The 16,509-nt window shown below is 51.5% G+C and overlaps 1 protein-coding gene across 1 annotated transcript in view; it reads right to left on the bottom strand.

The window, feature by feature from the left end:
* The window catches only part of gabbr1b (gamma-aminobutyric acid (GABA) B receptor, 1b), an 86,581-nt gene extending 79,217 nt beyond the window's left edge, over window positions 1-7,364 (bottom strand). The window contains exon 1 of the mRNA XM_056298649.1: window positions 7,224-7,364. Within this exon, the coding sequence (XP_056154624.1) occupies window positions 7,224-7,349 (126 nt within the window). The 5' untranslated portion in view covers window positions 7,350-7,364. The remainder of the gene's footprint in view (window positions 1-7,223) is intronic.
* Between the last annotated feature and the right edge of the window lie 9,145 nt (window positions 7,365-16,509).

Genomic DNA, 16,509 nt, shown 5'->3' with positions numbered 1-16,509 from the left:
CCATGCGTGATATGTCCAGAGAGCTTACTCATTAGCTTATTGATTTGTCTTTCCGTCTACAGGCATGATGTCAACACTGCAATAAATATTTACTAATTAAACAGACAACCGTCTGCAATTTAAAGAGACCATTGTTGGGAACTTCACAGCGCAGTCCCTCTGTAGGCCACGAGCAGAGATCATCGATGGTCTACCTCTGCTATGATCAGAGAAGGTCATCATTTCATAATCCCCCCTAAAGCGTCAGAAGGTAGAACTTTCTAGTAAATTTACAGCAGTCTTTGGGAATGCTTTAAACCGTCTCCTGCCCTCATGTCAGGGAACAGTTGAGGCTGATTCCTCAGTCTTTCTGGGTTTGGTTTAGCAGGTAGGGAAAGAAGCATATTTGGTGCTAAATACTGAATTAATTATATATATATATCATCGGTGGTCACTTGGGGTCAAGTATGACCATCCTCCCTCTGGGTCCCTCTGGGTCCCTCTGGGTCTTCAGGTGGGTGTAGAGGTCAATCCTGGAGCTGCATAATGGGAGGATGCCTGTGTGTGACAGCTTTTTATGTGGAGAGGCTGATGTGCCTGCAGCCACCTTGTCGGTCCTTGACAGGGGGTGGCCAGAGTCCATTGGCATGGAAAATCAAGACGACTGGGGACCACCCTCTGTTGCAGCCTTCATCCGCCTTCACTGCTGTTTTGACCTGGAGACATCTTCCCCCAGTTCCGCCATTGAGGTCTTTGTTGGATCGCGCTTCGTCTGAAACCTCCCCCTTGACCTATTTGCCTTGGGTGACCCTGCCAGGAACAAAGCTCAGGACAGTACAGCTCTTAGGATCACTGGTATATGCAAGCTTCTCCACCACGACAAGGTGGCAATCCAGGAGGAGATATAAATGTGTGTGTATGGCCTATTCATGGAGGCGTCAGGTCTGTCTCAGTGCAGGCAGATAGTACTGGTCAGCTCTGAGGGATGTGTCTGGGGATTGGAGAGCTGCTGCTTATCTGGACTCCTAAAGGTGGTGTCAGCAGAATTTCAACCCCCCTCTGTAATGCTGCTTCTGACTTCTCTACCCAACACACTCGCAGGCAGAGCTTAAGCCACAGCCGTCTGCTCCATCAGCTTTGTAGCTGGACCACCATGTCAGAGGGAATTCAACCTGAACATTCAAGGTACTGCAGGGAAATAGGTGCTATCTTTTAGTATCTAACCAGTCTTTAGGTGTAACAGGTGCAGTGATGCTTAGACGCACTGTATGCATTTATCTTCCTTGTAAAAATGAGTGGCATGCTAACTAAGAATTTCAGTCATGGTAACAGGAGAAGAAAAAGTAATGCAGTTCCAGCTGGGGTCCAGAGTCAGTGCTGCTGAAAGCTGGGGTCCAGAGTCTGTGCTGCTGACAGCTGGGGTCCAGCGTTAGTGCTGTTGACAGCTGGGGTCCAGAGTCTGTGCTGCTGACAGCTGGGGTCCAGAGTCAGTGCTGCTGACAGCTGGGGTCCAGCGTCAGCGCTGCTGACAGCTGGGGCCCAGAGTCAGTGCTGCTGACAGCTGGGGTCCAGAGGCAGTGCTGCTGACAGCTGGGGTCCAGCGTCAGTGCTGCTGAGAGCTGGGGTCCAGAGGCAGTGCTGCTGACAGCTGGGGTCCAGCGTCAGTGCTGCTGACAGATGGGGTCCAGAGTCAGTGCTGCTGACAGCTGGGGTCCAGCGTCAGTGCTGCTGACAGCTGGGGTCCAGAGGCAGTGCTGCTGACAGCTGGGGTCTAGAGTCAGTGCTGCTGACAGCTGGGGTCCAGAGGCAGTGCTGCTGACAGCTGGGGTCTAGAGTCAGTGCTGCTGACAGCTGGGGTCCAGAGTCAGTGCTGCTGACAGCTGGGGTCTAGAGTCAGTGCTGCTGACAGCTGGGGTCCAGAGGCAGTGCTGCTGACAGCTGGGGTCCAGAGGCAGTGCTGCTGACAGCTGGGGTCTAGAGTCAGTGCTGCTGACAGCTGGGGTCCAGCGTCAGTGCTGCTGACAGCTGGGGTCCAGAGGCAGTGCTGCTGACAGCTGGGGTTCAGCGTCAGTGCTGCTGACAGCTGGGGTCCAGAGGCAGTGCTGCTGACAGCTGGGGTCTAGAGTCAGTGCTGCTGACAGCTGGGGTCCAGCGTCAGTGCTGCTGACAGCTGGGGTCCAGAGTCAGTGCTGCTGACAGCTGGGGTCCAGAGGCAGTGCTGCTGACAGCTGGGGTCCAGAGTCAGTGCTGCTGACAGCTGGGGTCCAGCGTCAGTGCTGCTGACAGCTGGGGTCCAGAGTCAGTGCTTCTGACAGCTGGGGTCCAGAGTCAGTGCTGCTGACAGCTGGGGTCCAGAGTCAGTGCTGCTGACAGCTGGGGTCCAGAGTCAGTGCTGCTGACAGCTGGGGTCCAGAGTCAGTGCTGCTGACAGCTGGGGTCTAGAGTCAGTGCTGCTGACAGCTGGGGTCCAGAGTCAGTGCTGCTGACAGCTGGGGTCCAGCATCAGTGCTGCTGACAGCTGGGGTCCAGAGGCAGTGCTGCTGACAGCTGGGGTCCAGAGGCAGTGCTGCTGACAGCTGGGGTCCAGAGGCAGTGCTGCTGACAACTGGGGTCCAGCGTCAGTGCTGCTGACAGCTGGGGTCCAGAGTCAGTGCTGCTGACAGCTGGGGTCCAGAGTCAGTGCTGCTGACAGCTGGGGTCCAGAGGCAGTGCTGCTGACAGCTGGGGTCCAGAGTCAGTGCTGCTGACAGCTGGGGTCCAGCATCAGTGCTGCTGACAGCTGGGGTCCAGCGTCAGTGCTGCTGACAGCTGGGGTCCAGAGTCAGTGCTGCTGACAGCTGGGGTCCAGAGGCAGTGCTGCTGACAGCTGGGGTCCAGAGGCAGTGCTGCTGACAGCTGGGGTCCAGCGTCAGTGCTGCTGACAGCTGGGGTCTAGAGTCAATGCTGCTGACAGCTGGGGTCCAGAGTCAGTGCTGCTGACAGCTGGGGTCTAGAGTCAGTGCTGCTGACAGCTGGGGTCCAGCGTCAGTGCTGCTGACAGCTGGTGTCCAGAGTCAGTGCTGCTGACAGCTGGGGTCCAGAGGCAGTGCTGCTGACAGCTGGGGTCCAGCATCAGTGCTGCTGACAGCTGGGGTCCAGAGGCAGTGCTGCTGACAGCTGGGGTCCAGAGTCAGTGCTGCTGACAGCTGGGGTCCAGAGGCAGCGCTGCTGACAGCTGGGGTCCAGCATCAGTGCTGCTGACAGCTGGGGTCCAGAGGCAGTGCTGCTGACAGCTGGGATCCAGAGTCAGTGCTGCTGACAGCTGGGGTCCAGAGGCAGTGCTGCTGACAGCTGGGGTGCAGCGTTAGTGCTGCTGAAAGCATCAAGTTAAAAACCTCAAAATCAATGTTTTAATGCTTTGGAAATAAGATTTTTGAGGCTTCATGAGATAAATGTATTCACACTAAAAATGTCATAATGGAATATCAACTATGAGGCAAAACTTTGAGGTCTAATAATTAATGATTAATAATTAACTACTTGTTATAGTTTCATTCTCAAATTAAAGCTTTGTAAGTCTGTTCTGAATTCCATCCATTATCCAGACCGCTTATCCTGCTCTCAGGGTCGCGGGGATGCTGGAGCCTATCCCAGCAGTGACTGGGCGGCAGGCGGGGGGACACCCTGGACAGACCACCAGGCCATCACAGGCCCCCCACCCCACCCCACCCCACCCCACCCCACACCACACCACACCACACCACACACACACACACACACACACACACACACCTAGGGACAGTTTAGTATGGCCGAGTCACCTGACCTACATGTGTTTGGACTGTGGGAGGAAACCGGAGCACCTGGAGGAAACCCACACAGACACGGGGAGAACATGCAAACTCCACACGGACAACAACCCGGGACGACCCTCAAGGTTGGACTACCCTGGGGCTCGAACCCAGGACCTTCTTGCTGTGAGGCAACTGTGCTAACCTCTGCGCCACCGTGCCGCCCCTGTTCTGAACCAATGTGCTGAAAGAAGTGCTGGAGAACTTGCAGCAGCTCGGCTGATTTATCCAGCCAGTCAGCTGATGAAAGACAGTCGGTGATCATCGTCCGTTAGGAAACCATGATCAACGTTGTCTCGTATGTTTAGAGAATAAAACTTTTATGCTACTTTAAAAGATAAAGGAAAGGTTTAAACCTCTGATGCCTGATAACATCCAGAGAAAAGCCACCGGCAGGGGAACAGCAGGCGCTGGCCTGTTCAGTGCTGAATGAGGCTGGTTTGTAAGTGAGAGCCTGAGTAATGTGGAGCTCTGTCTGTGCACAACAAGTGAGTCACTGATTAACCCCGGCCCTCTGGTGGAAATCACCACTCGCTCTAGTATATTTAATTCGTCTGCGCCCGCTCCCACCGCCCCGTCATCCGACCCCGTGTCTTCAACTTAACATGTAAGATGGCCTGGCAGAAATGTAACCCGCTTGTTTGAACACCCAGGCCATGGCGGAGGGAGCAACCATCCACACTTCTAGCGCTTGCCAGCCGACGACGCAGGCATCGCTCACCCGCGGCACGGCCGTCTGTGGTCTGGCTCGCGATCAGTGGGCGATCCATCAGTGTATATTTACTTCTGCCGCCCTGGCAGAGCACTCCAATGGACTGTCTCAAAAGTGTAAGTTCCTCTAATAGCTGACTTCTCCCACCAACACTTCTTACATTCGTCTAGCTGCACTCGATACGGGGTGTTGTCCCACAGACGGGCCCAAATCGCCCAGCCACCCATCTGCTCCCATTTATGCAACGATAGTAGGCCCATGATCTTCCCTTTCCTTGAAGCCAAATCTGTATTTGTTTGAACTGCGGCTGCCTTGGTTACTGTTGTCATGCCAACATCTAAGCCCCCACCATCACCACCACCACCTTTTATCCCCCAATCCGGTCTTCTGAAGCCTGGTTTCAATGCAGAACGATTCCAACCAATCAGAGCAGTGCCACTTAAAAACTCCAGCCAGTCAAAGTGCATTGAACTGTTTGAGCACTGTGCTGTGCACAGGGAAGAGTGACCCAGGTGGGGGAGAGGGAGAGTCAGAGACAGAATGAGTGCAGGAGAGAGGAGGAGGAGATTTGTGGTAGCCAGCATGGGCTCATGCAGAGTGAAAGCAGCTGAATACTGAAGAGCGTCTTATGAGTCGGCTAGAAAGCACAGGCTGGCAGGAAAGAGTGTGGAGACATTCAGCGTGCAGAAGGCCTACATATCTCCTGAGCTGGGGAAAAATGTGCACTCATGCAGTTGTTAAGATGTTAGACAGTAGGCACACGCTTTCTCTGGGGCCATGACACCATTTTTTAACCAGATGCTACCTTAACAGCATTCACGATATGGAGGACAGTCTATTAATGGAACGGTGCTACATAGAGAAACAACATTTAACACTTGTGTGAGAACAAACAAAAAGCATCTCACGTAAAAGGAGACAAGAGGGAAATATGCAACACCAGGACTCATTTACAAAGACAAAGAACAATAACTCATTAGGCATTAGGCAACACCTGCACTTACTACACGAACTTAAAAGTGCAATCTGTAAAAGTTCTCCAGTACTACACTAGTTTATCCACCTGGACCATGGATCCAGGGTATAGAATACCACCACCTCTGTAAACCACTGTTGATCCCCCCCCCCCCATTTTTCTCCCCAATTGTACCCATCCAATTACCCCACTCTCTTCCGAGCCGTCCCGGTCTCTGCTCCACCCCCTCTGCTGATCCGGGGAGGGCTGCAGACTACCACATGCCTCCTCCCATACATGTGGAGTCACCAGCCGCTTCTTCTGACCTGACAGTGAGGAGTTTCACCAGGGGGACGTAGCACGTGGGAGGATCACGCTATTCCCCCCAGTTCCCCCTCCCCCCAGAACAGGCGCCCTGACCGACCAGAGGAGGCGCTAGTGCAACGACCAGGACATATACCCACATCCGGCTCCCCAACCGCAGACACGGCCGGAGGTAACACGGGGATTCGAACCTCGATCCCCGTGTTGGTAGGCAACGGAATAGGCCGTTACGCCACCCGGACGCCCGTGTTGAAACATTTTTTTGACCGGGTAGGACGAACACTGGTGCAGTGGCCAACACATACGTGTGGTAGAAAACTGGAGCAGAAAAAGCAACTGGACCGTGACGCTGACACGTCCGTGCTGCCGTCAGGCAGACGGTGAACGTGACGGTGCAACAACGTCACCATGTAGTCTGAAGACGTTTACATTGCCTGCATTAATTTAAGGGTGCCAACTATTTTCTGCTGAGCTGACTGCAAATGAACCAGTGGCGGCTGGCCAGTAGAGGGCGCTGCCCCTTCAAACATCAAGAGATGAAAATCTACTTAAACATGTTAAATATAATTTAGTTGTATGATGCAAATAATGATGAAATGAAAGTGTTGTCAGTCTGTGAGCGCCTGTCAGCAGCATTACATACTGGTTCAAATGGTATTTGGTTGGTTCCTGTCTGAATACATATACTTCCTGTCTGAATACATATACTTCCTGTCTGAATACATATACTTCCTGGGTGAGGGGCGCCGGCCAAACCATACCTTATGTAAGCCCTCAAACTTGTGGCGAGCAGGTGACCTGAGGCTGCTGTCTGATTGGTTTCTTCAGATTTTCCAGGGGGCGCTGTTCTGTGCTGCCCCAGACACTCCCGCTTTTATTGGCAGTGAATTGGTATTGTTTTAATGGTTTTTGATCGAATGTGATTGGACGATTCTCGTGGCTGTCAATCATGTTCACGCCCACCACCACGCCTTGTCTCGACTGTCAATCATCCACCGTCTACCAACCCTGATAAAATCTATAGGCTACATTGTCCTTGTTAATAACTGTGACTGCGTGGACATTAAAGCAGCTGTCAGGTGTGCTGCGCCAAGGTCAGTTGCCCCCCCCCCCACATTTTTTTTAGCACCAACCGCCACTGAAATGAACCACAACGAAAATCACTTGCCACAGGTCTATTTCTCTCTGCCACCTTCATCCAACTAGATTGGAGCCGTTAGATTGACTGATTGATTGATTGATTGACCTACAGAATATTCACATCGTCATCACATTTCAAACGGGCAGCATGATGAGAGATGTCAGGGATGCAGATGTAACTACAGTAATGCAGCCCACTGGAAGAGAAGAAGTTGTTGGCTGTGTCATGTAGTTAACAAAGGCTCAACAGTTGTGGGTTTCTGTGTTGCTTAGCTTTACTCACCCTGCTGTCGTAGTGTATGAGCTCCAGCTCGTAATCCGGCAGTATATCAGCTCTCTTGTTGACCCGGTCCAGGGCCATTTGAGCGGAAGGGAGGCATGCCTGGCCCCCGGGCCATCCTCCGCTCATGGGGAAGAGGGCGCCTATGTAGAGCTTCTTCTTTCCTAGAGCCGGGCCACAGCGAGACAGGAGGAGAGTCAGCGAGGTGAGCACGGCACACTGGCTGCTGACGGCTCGGCCGAGCAGGAGCATGTTGTGGCGGGGCTTGTAGCCTGACACTCGGCAACGCGGCGGATCACGGTAGTAGTAGTGGCTTTCGGATCTCTTTTGTGCCGCTCTTCAATCCCCGCTTCGCCTTGGACACTAGTACTGAACTCCCACGAGCTACCGGACCAGTCTACTGTTCGCCCAACCCGCCTAAGTAACCCAGCCTAGCACGGCACGTCCAAGTGTTCCGTTTGTTTGCTGAAGGGTATGGGGCTTCACCTGTCACCTGCCAGAAGTAACCACGTCATGCACACGGATCAACCTGGTTTACCTGCTCCGCTGCCGCCCTCAACCCCCTACGCATTCTTGAGATGTGGCTTGGCTGGACTAGCGCGCGTTGAACGTTAATCCACGAAGCCCGTCAACCTGCAGACTCCCTTGGCAACATGAATTAGTCGTCTGATGACGAAACGCGCCGTCCACGCCTGGACTGGAGCGAGCGAACGGTGAGTGCTGGAGAGTTCAGCAGCTGCACGAGACGCGCACGCACAGAGGGTCGATGCTGTGAGCCGATCGCTCCTAATTAAGCGTGCCAGCCAAATGTAAACCCTGATATCGGTCCAGCTGGGCAATAATAATAATAATAGCCTTTCCGTTAGTACTCCAGTACGAAGGAATGCCCTCACGAGCAGGGACAGTGAAGATGCTACTATCTCCTCTCTACTTGGTGGTAATCAGAGCGCGTGAGAAACGTTTGCCACTACGAGCGACGGGTAATTTGATGTGCAGTTCAAATGGTCTGGATACGGGTCTTCGTGGATCTCGCCTGCGTACTCGCGGCCGTCTCCGGAGGAGGGCAAGTTACCACGCACGCTACGACATGCTGCACGGAGCGGTCGCCGCGGCTAGTAAGCGCGGCGCTGCTGGGACTAGTCCACGGGTCTGGATGCTGGCCAGCCTTGTCTCAAGATCGCCAGAGCGACGAAATACAGACGGGCAAAGGAGGCAGACGAAAAACAAGAGTCCTTAATCCGTTTATACCCTTCAGCAAAGAAAGAAAGAGCGCCAGAAAACGACAGGAGCGGCGTTCAGCTCGCAGGACTGTGCACTATATTGTCGGTGACTGCAGCAATGTGGGTGAGAAATAGAGTGCAGCAGGTTTACACACACACACACACCGAGAGAGAGGGAGGGAGGGAGAGAGAGAGGGAGGGAGGGAGGGAGAGAATGTGCAGGGAGGGGGGATTGGGGGAGGAGGAGGAGGAGGAGGAAGGGGGTGTTCGCTCTAACCCTCTCTGTTTCACAAACCACTTTAAATTTGCAATCCCTTAACACAGCCCCCTCATTTATCTCCCCTCCTCCCGGTTGCCAATTACACAGCCTGCTTCTCCAACCCCGAACAACAAGCGCTCCTCTTCCGCCCTCTTCCTCCCTGCATCCTCTGCTACACCAGGCTACTACAACAACGTTTCACCTCCAGATGTTGGGCACTAACCAAGCACGCGACGGACTCTGTAGGCCATGGTCACCTCGTCATTTGCAGGCACCTTTTTCTGCCTCATATGATTTTGTCGTATTCAAACGCCCTTAGCCTTTCTCAGGGCAGAAGGCTTTCTGTCCATCCCGACCTTCATACCTGTTGTCTTGTATGAATCAGGAAAGTATTCCAAAGTTACATTCCTGGGAATGTTAACTTGCAAAAAAAGAGTCCTTTTTGATCATTTCTATCCCTGGCATATTTGGGTCAATATACATTCAGTCAGTGTAAAAAAGTCGTTAAAATAAAATATCTTCCTGTGTGCAAGTAAACAGCCTCTGTGTACATAATAAGACTACGGGCTATACTAACGACAAACTGGGCACAGACGCAAGCGCAGGCGCACGTGGGCATGCTGAATATGTTGTTCTGTATATATTTGTGGTAATTTGGTGAGCTGGGGTGCAGGCACAGCGCGGCACGGTTGATGTAAAGGGCGGATTAGGATGAATACATTAGAAGCAGGTGGCGTTTGGACGGGCTTTGGCTCGGTGGATCGAATCAGCTCCTATCCTTTAAATGCACTGCGGCCCCATGTGTTGTTATTTTCCTGATGGATGAAGGGGGGAGTCTCTTAGAACCACTCTGCATTACTCTTAATTTAATTTGGGTGCATGAAATCTGGTGGCAGTAAATTCTTGTCCTGTACTGCCGCCGTCACCCAGTTACATACTCCATCCGTATAGACTGCGGCAGAACAAACCCTGCATTTGAAGCAGCACACAAGAAGATAATTATTAAGCAGCCTAGCTGATATATGTCACTTACAAGTTGACTTCAGTGTGCTCACGTGGTGCACAAGCCTACAGAGACTGATAATGGGCACAAGAGTTTAAGTCTATAAAGCCTGACGTGGGACTGGACTTGAACGTCTCGATCCCACGACTGAGTAAAAAAGTTTCCTGTCTCACTGCGCTCACGGTATTGATAGTAGGAGTGACTTCCATCCCACGGGAGTCCTGTGACCCATCCACATATCAGAGGCTGGTGACAGACTGTGGTGGAAGGTACACCTGTCTGAAGCAGGCAGATATACACGTCACGGCTGAACTGCACCCATGTACTGGGGTAATAACTTAGTCCTGCTCCGACGGCAGGAAGGCTAGATCTGGGTGTCAACCTCCCTGACACAATAAGTTTCTAAACTACGATGCAAATGACATGTAATAGGAGTGAGCTTCAGGGTTTTACACTGCCACAGGCCAGACCTGGGGTGCTGAATTTTGTGTGCTGGTATCTGCCTAAGTGACTGTGTACCCACCTCACAGCTTCTCGCCCTTTCTGTCTAGCTAGCAGACAGAGTTGGGAGAAAGGTGAACTGGAACAATAACACATTTATTTAAACCTAACCCAGTTTATGGATTATCTCAAAACCAGACTGCAACCTCGCTCAATCTGCTCTTCCAGCAATACAACAATCATTTCACAACAGTACACTTCACCATGGTATTGCACAGTCCATCATACTGTACCGAATGGAGGCGGCAGCTACGAACCCGGCCCGGGTCTCCCACACCGCGGGCGACTACCTTAACCAGTCGACTAAAGGTCGGACTCGTTAGCCAAGGGCTAGTGAGTCTAGTCATCCGTGGTCGTTACACTACCCCCCTCCTTCGGGAAGCACGTCCCCGCCGCGCGTTTCAGCATACCAGCTCCCTCGCGCCTCTGGGTGCACGCGCTTCCGATGGCCTCACCGTCCCACTTCTGACACCAATGTTGCGAATTCAGGGGACAGCCGGGAATCTGCTGCAGTTGAGACGCGAACACGGGTCTCCTGCACCACGGGCGACTGCGCTAACCAGTCGACTAAAGGGTCCGATTCGCTAGCCAAGGGCTAGTGAGTCTAGTCATTCGTGGTCGTTACACTACCCCCCTCCTTCGGGAAGTGCGTCCCCGCGTTTCAGCATATCAGCTCCCTCGCGCCTCTGGGTGCACGCGCTTCCGATGGCCTCACGGTCTCACCATCCCACTTCTGACAGCAATGTAGCGAATTAGGGAGGCAGCCAGGAACCGTCGCCACAGCCGGGACGCAAACCCGGGTCTCCTGCACCACGGGCGACTACGTTAACCAGTCGACTAAAGGGTCCGACCCGTTAGCAAAGGGCTGGCGAGTCTAGCCATCCGTGATCGTTGCGCATCCCCGCACTTCAGCATACCAGCTCCCTCGCGCCTCTGGGCGCACGCACTTCCGATGGCCGAAAATCTTGTTTTAAAGACGAATTACTCCTTGAGCCCGGTGCTAAAGTGGACTGAGTAAAGAGGCAGGGGATACTCACAGGAGGGAGGTGGGAGAAAGGGGAGGGAGAGACATACAAAGTTGCCGAACAGATTTGCTGATGATGCCGCTCCTACCGCAGCACGGTCTGCTCACCTCAAACACGGCAGCCGTCATCCATTTCCCTGAGTCCCAACAGCTACCTGAACTCGCACACCTCCGTTTTGCAGCTACTAACTTTTTGGTTACATTATCAAAATAAAATATCAACTTCTCATCCACACTCAAACTTTCACCGGCTCCCTTGGTTAGCGCCATGTTCTTCTTCCCGCCGTTGGCACACAAGTCCCGCCCTCTACCACTGTTTTTTTTAAATAGGTTTACAGTTCTCGACAGTCACTGGTTGGCTGATGAACTGCTCACTCGTTATTAGAGGCAATTTAACCCTTTACAAGCCAGTCTTATGTGGCTGGCTCGCCACACTCCCCCGTACCACAACAGAGACTTCTCCACAGCACTGGGACTCAGCAGCAATTGTCCTTCATTTACCATTGCTTAACATCGTTATTGTATAGCTGGTAGTGATTAAGGCAAAGCATTAACAACCAACAATGAAAACTATACATTATACATAACATACATCAGAGGGGAACAAATATTGATAGTGCAAAACAAAATACAATCATACTCAGGACTAGTATTTTGTGTTATAGTCCTTGAACCTAATGGGGAATTGACCCCTTGTACGTCTCTGAGACCAACTAGGCCTGGCATATCCTCACTATCTGCACTGGATTCATCTTCATCCTCAGATGGTGCTCCCCCTTCTGACTCATCCTCTGTGATCACCTGGTTTTCACCCAGCCCTGACTGCTCACTTTGTCTCCCCTCCTTGTCAGTGTCAGGAATTTCACTGTGTAGTGTACTGCGGATGGTTGTGTGGTGAGTCTGAGTGGTGCAAGGATACTATACGGGGCAAATACACTACATCATAGGTGTCAGATGTGAATTCATACTGGGCCCTTTTGTGAGTATGGGGAACTGTTCTTGAGCTAGATACGTCAAGGACACAAGGTTTCAACTGAGCTCTGTACACGACTCTAGTAGGGCCACCAGCCTCAGGCCTAACTGTGAACGCTGGCATATCAGAATGGTTTTGAGCCACGACGAGATAAGGATCTGACTCCTGAATCTTATTCCTGCCCCTTGGTTGATGGTTTCGCAAAAGGACTCGGTCTCCTGGTCTGATGAGAGCCTCACTTGCCTTACAGTCATATATCCACTTGCACTTCTGAGAAGCCTCCTGTGTGGCTGTCCGCACCGCATCGGCTGCTACTCATAGTCGTTGATGATGACTTAGGACCCAGTCATCCGTGTTGTCAACATCACTAATTTCCAGGTCCTTGCCTCCTAGGATGTCTCTTAGGAAGAAGCGCGTCCCTTCCAAAAAGTAAGTAAAATGGGGCGTATCCAGTAGAGGAATGGACGTGGCTATTATATGCCATGATGACCAACTCCGGCAGATGCTCCTTCCGGTTCCTTTTCTTTTTCACTGGGAGAGAACTTAACATTTCATGCATTGTGCAATTAAAGCACTCGCATAGGGTGTTGCCCTGTGGGTGGTAGGGATTCGTTCTACTCTTGGCAATCCCATAAACACGGCAGAGCTCTTTAATCATACTGACCTCAAAATTCCAGCCTTGGTCGGCATGCAATCGGGCAGGGAATCCATAGTACACAAACCAATGTTTGATTAGCACAGTTGCTGTGGTTTGTGCCTTGATTCTTTGTTGGACCTGCAATGGTGAACCTTGTAAACATATTGGTAAGCACCAGGACATTTTCATATCCCACAGCCGATGTTCCAAAAGGGTGTAATCCATGGCGAGCACTTCCAGGGGACATCAGTGCAGGTCATTGGGGCTTGTGTCTTTGGGAACACATCTCTTTCCAGTGCACAACGGTTACATTGCTGTACCCAACATTATACATCTTTAGCCATAATGGGCCAATAGTAGCTTCGCCTCAAAGCCTCCATGGTGCCCCTCTCACTGAAGTGCCCACCATGGTCATGTTGTGTCTCATACATGATCCATTATAAGGATTCAGGCACAACCAGCTGTCACATTTCCTCACAATCTCTGGGGTCTTGTAAGCACCGAAACAGGACGTCATGCTACAACCTCAATCTCTCCCACTGTCCAGTCAATTCCCATTGTGGCCAGTTGACCGCATGCAGCTTCTGTTTATTGGGCCTTTCATATGCCTTAACGGCAGTCAACACTGGACTGATGTCAGGATCTTGCATCTGAAGTTCCTGAAGCTCATTCCAGCTGTGTCCGTAGACTTGGCTTTTCAGCCTGGACTGAGCTGCTGAGTGTGCCACCGGCTCCTTCGACCTAACTCTGCAGGCAGGCCACAAACAGGCGCGCACTTCATCTTCCTTTATCACCAAGAAGTCTCTCTGTGTCTTCAACTTATGGCTTGAGTGCTTCCCCTTGGTTGCTCCTGGCCTGCTCAAGGAGCGCTGTTTGCTCTCTCATATGAGCAGACTGTTCAGCAAACCGGGCTTGAAGATCTTCAAATTGCTGGCGTAACTCATCCATCCTTCCGCCATGGTTACGTAAACTGAGGACTGGGGCCCTGTCACATGACTGAAGCTAATTAGGGAAAAATCCAAACAAGAGTTGCAACAATTAAATGATACAATATCGTTCGTCCTGTTCGTGCACAATGGCGACAGGCATGGGCGCAAGTCCATGAATACTGGGATGGCATACAGCAATTTACCTGTGCTCCCGTCCATAGGGTTAGCGGTTGCGTCAGGAAGGGCTTCAGACGTAAAATTTTGCCAAATCATTATGCGTATTGACAGGAACACCATCGGTGCTGTTCCCTCACAGGGTACCGACAGGAACTATCAAATCCACTGTGGTGACCCCTGGGAAACAGGGATCAAGCCAGAAGAAGAAGAGTTCGTCCTGTTCATGCACGCCAAAAATGTAACAGGTAAACTGTACCCAAAATCCTGAATGTTCATTTAATTTCCTGAGTGTTAATTTAACTCTGAGAGTGTACAAATGGATCCATTTGTACACTCTCAGAGTTAAATTAACACTCAGGTTTTTACTGTGCATGTAGTGGGGGTAATAACTTAGTCCTACTCCGATGGCAGGAAAGCTAGATCTGGGCGTCAACGTCCCTGACACAATAAGTTTCTAAACTATGACGCGATTTACATGTAATAGGAGTGGGCTTCAGGGTTTAGACTGTCACAGGCCAGACCTGGGGTGTTGAACTTTGTGTGCTGGCATCGGCCCAAGTGAATGTGTACCCACCTTACAGCTTCTCACCCTTTCTGTCTAGCTAGCAGACAGAGTTGGGAGAATGGTGACCTGGAACAATAACAATTTTATTTAAACTTGAATTATCTCAAAACTGCGCTGTAACCCCACTCAATCGTCTCTTCCAGCTATAAAACAAATGTTTCACAACAGTACACTTCACCATGGTATTGCACAGTCCATCATACACTGCGTTGTGCAGTTCATTTAAAGTTCATCCTTCAGCGAATTAAGGGGGGGGGGGGGGTGGCAGCCGAGAACCGCCACAGCCGGAACACGAACTCGTGTATTCCGCACCGCGAGCAACAACGTTAACCAGTCGACTAAAGGGTGCGACTCGTTAGTCAAGGGCTAACGTGTCTACTTATCCATGTACGTTACACTACATTTCTGCTCATTTAACCCGCCAACAGCGTCCCTTCTGCTGCATGAAGAATGACAGCGCAGTGCTTCTTTGTACGTTGCACAATAGCCGAAAATGTCGTTTTAAAGGTGAATTCCTCCTTAAGCCCGGTGCTAAAGTGGGCGAAGTCAAGTGGCGGGGAATACTCACAGGAGGGAGGTGGGAGAAAGAGACGTACAAACTTGCCGAACAGGTTCGCTGATGATGCCGCCCGCTCCTACCGCAGCCCGTTCCCTGTGTCTCGACAGGCTATCCGAACTCGCACAACTCCGTTTTGCAGCTACTAACGTTTTGGTTACGTTACCACAATCAAACATCAACTCCTCATCCACACTCAGAACACTCACTGGCTCCCTCGGTTAGCCGCCATGTTCCTCTTCCCCCCGTTGCCACAGAAGTCTCGCCCTCTCCCTCTGTTTTCATTAATAGGTTTGCGGTTCTTGACAGTCACTGGTTGGCTGATGAAGTGCTCACTCATTATTAGGGGAAATTTAACCCTTTACAAGTCAGTCAGTCGTATGTGGCACACCACATACACTTTAGGTAGGTTGACCATTGTGTGCATCATAATGAGCACAAATTATTTGATTCACATCAAATTCAACAGTCTCAAATCGGTGTTTTCGTTTTTAAGTTAAAGCTAGATCATGAAACTTTTGCATATCTCCGTGACATTCAAACCCTTAACCGGAGTTTTAAATCTGGTGTCTGTGGCGACCACCCCGCGCTGGAGCACCGGTAGTGACGCATATTACGTCAACCAACAATGAGTGCGTTGCCAAAACTGAACTTCCGTGGGCGTCTGGGTAGCGTAGTGGTCTGTCCCGTTGCCTACAGACCCGGAGATCGTCGGATCGAATCCCCGTGGTGGCCTCCGGCTCGGCGTCCCTACAGACACAATCGGCCGTGTCTGCGGGTGGGAAGCCGGATGTGGGTAAGGGTGGAGTAATTGGCTAAGTACTACTATGTACAATTGGGGAGAAAAAATAAGAAGACAAAAAAAGCTGAACTTCCGACTGACGAAAGAGTTCGCATGCCTCTAATTGGCTTACCTTCAGGGCTTTCGGCTAGAAAGCTTCCGGCCTTGGAAGCTATTGTGGAAGATCTTACGAAAGGTCCGAGACTTCAGAGAAAAGGGGACCTCGGCACTGAGGAAGGATTAAAGTAAAAAAAAAGAAAGAAAGCGATCTACGGCGAAAACCCGCTAGTGTAGAGTTTCCCATTGGAGACTGCTGAAAGAAGAGAAGTAATTACTCGCAATGCCAGAAGGGGGAGACAAAACCTCCGCACTGCAGGTTTCTTCTTTCTGTTTTTGTTTGTTTGTTCAATTTCCCCCCTTTTTCCTCCCCACTTGTATCCGGCCAATTACCCCGCTCTTTTTTTGAGCCGTCCCGGTCTCTGCTGCACCCCCTCTGCCGATCCGGGGAGGGCTGCAGACTACCACATGCCTCCTCCCATACATGTGGCGTCACCAGCCGGTTTTTCACCTGACATTGGGGAGTTTCGCCATGGGGATGTAGCGCGTGGGAGGATCGCGCTATTCCCCCCAGTCCCCTCTCGCCCCATGAACAGGCGCGCCGACC

This window comes from Lampris incognitus, chromosome 18 (assembly GCF_029633865.1).
Source record: "Lampris incognitus isolate fLamInc1 chromosome 18, fLamInc1.hap2, whole genome shotgun sequence".
In the NCBI taxonomy this organism is placed as follows: Eukaryota; Metazoa; Chordata; class Actinopteri; order Lampriformes; family Lampridae; genus Lampris; species Lampris incognitus.
Note: the sequence above shows the minus strand (reverse complement) of the source record. Positions and strands in the feature narration are given on the sequence as shown.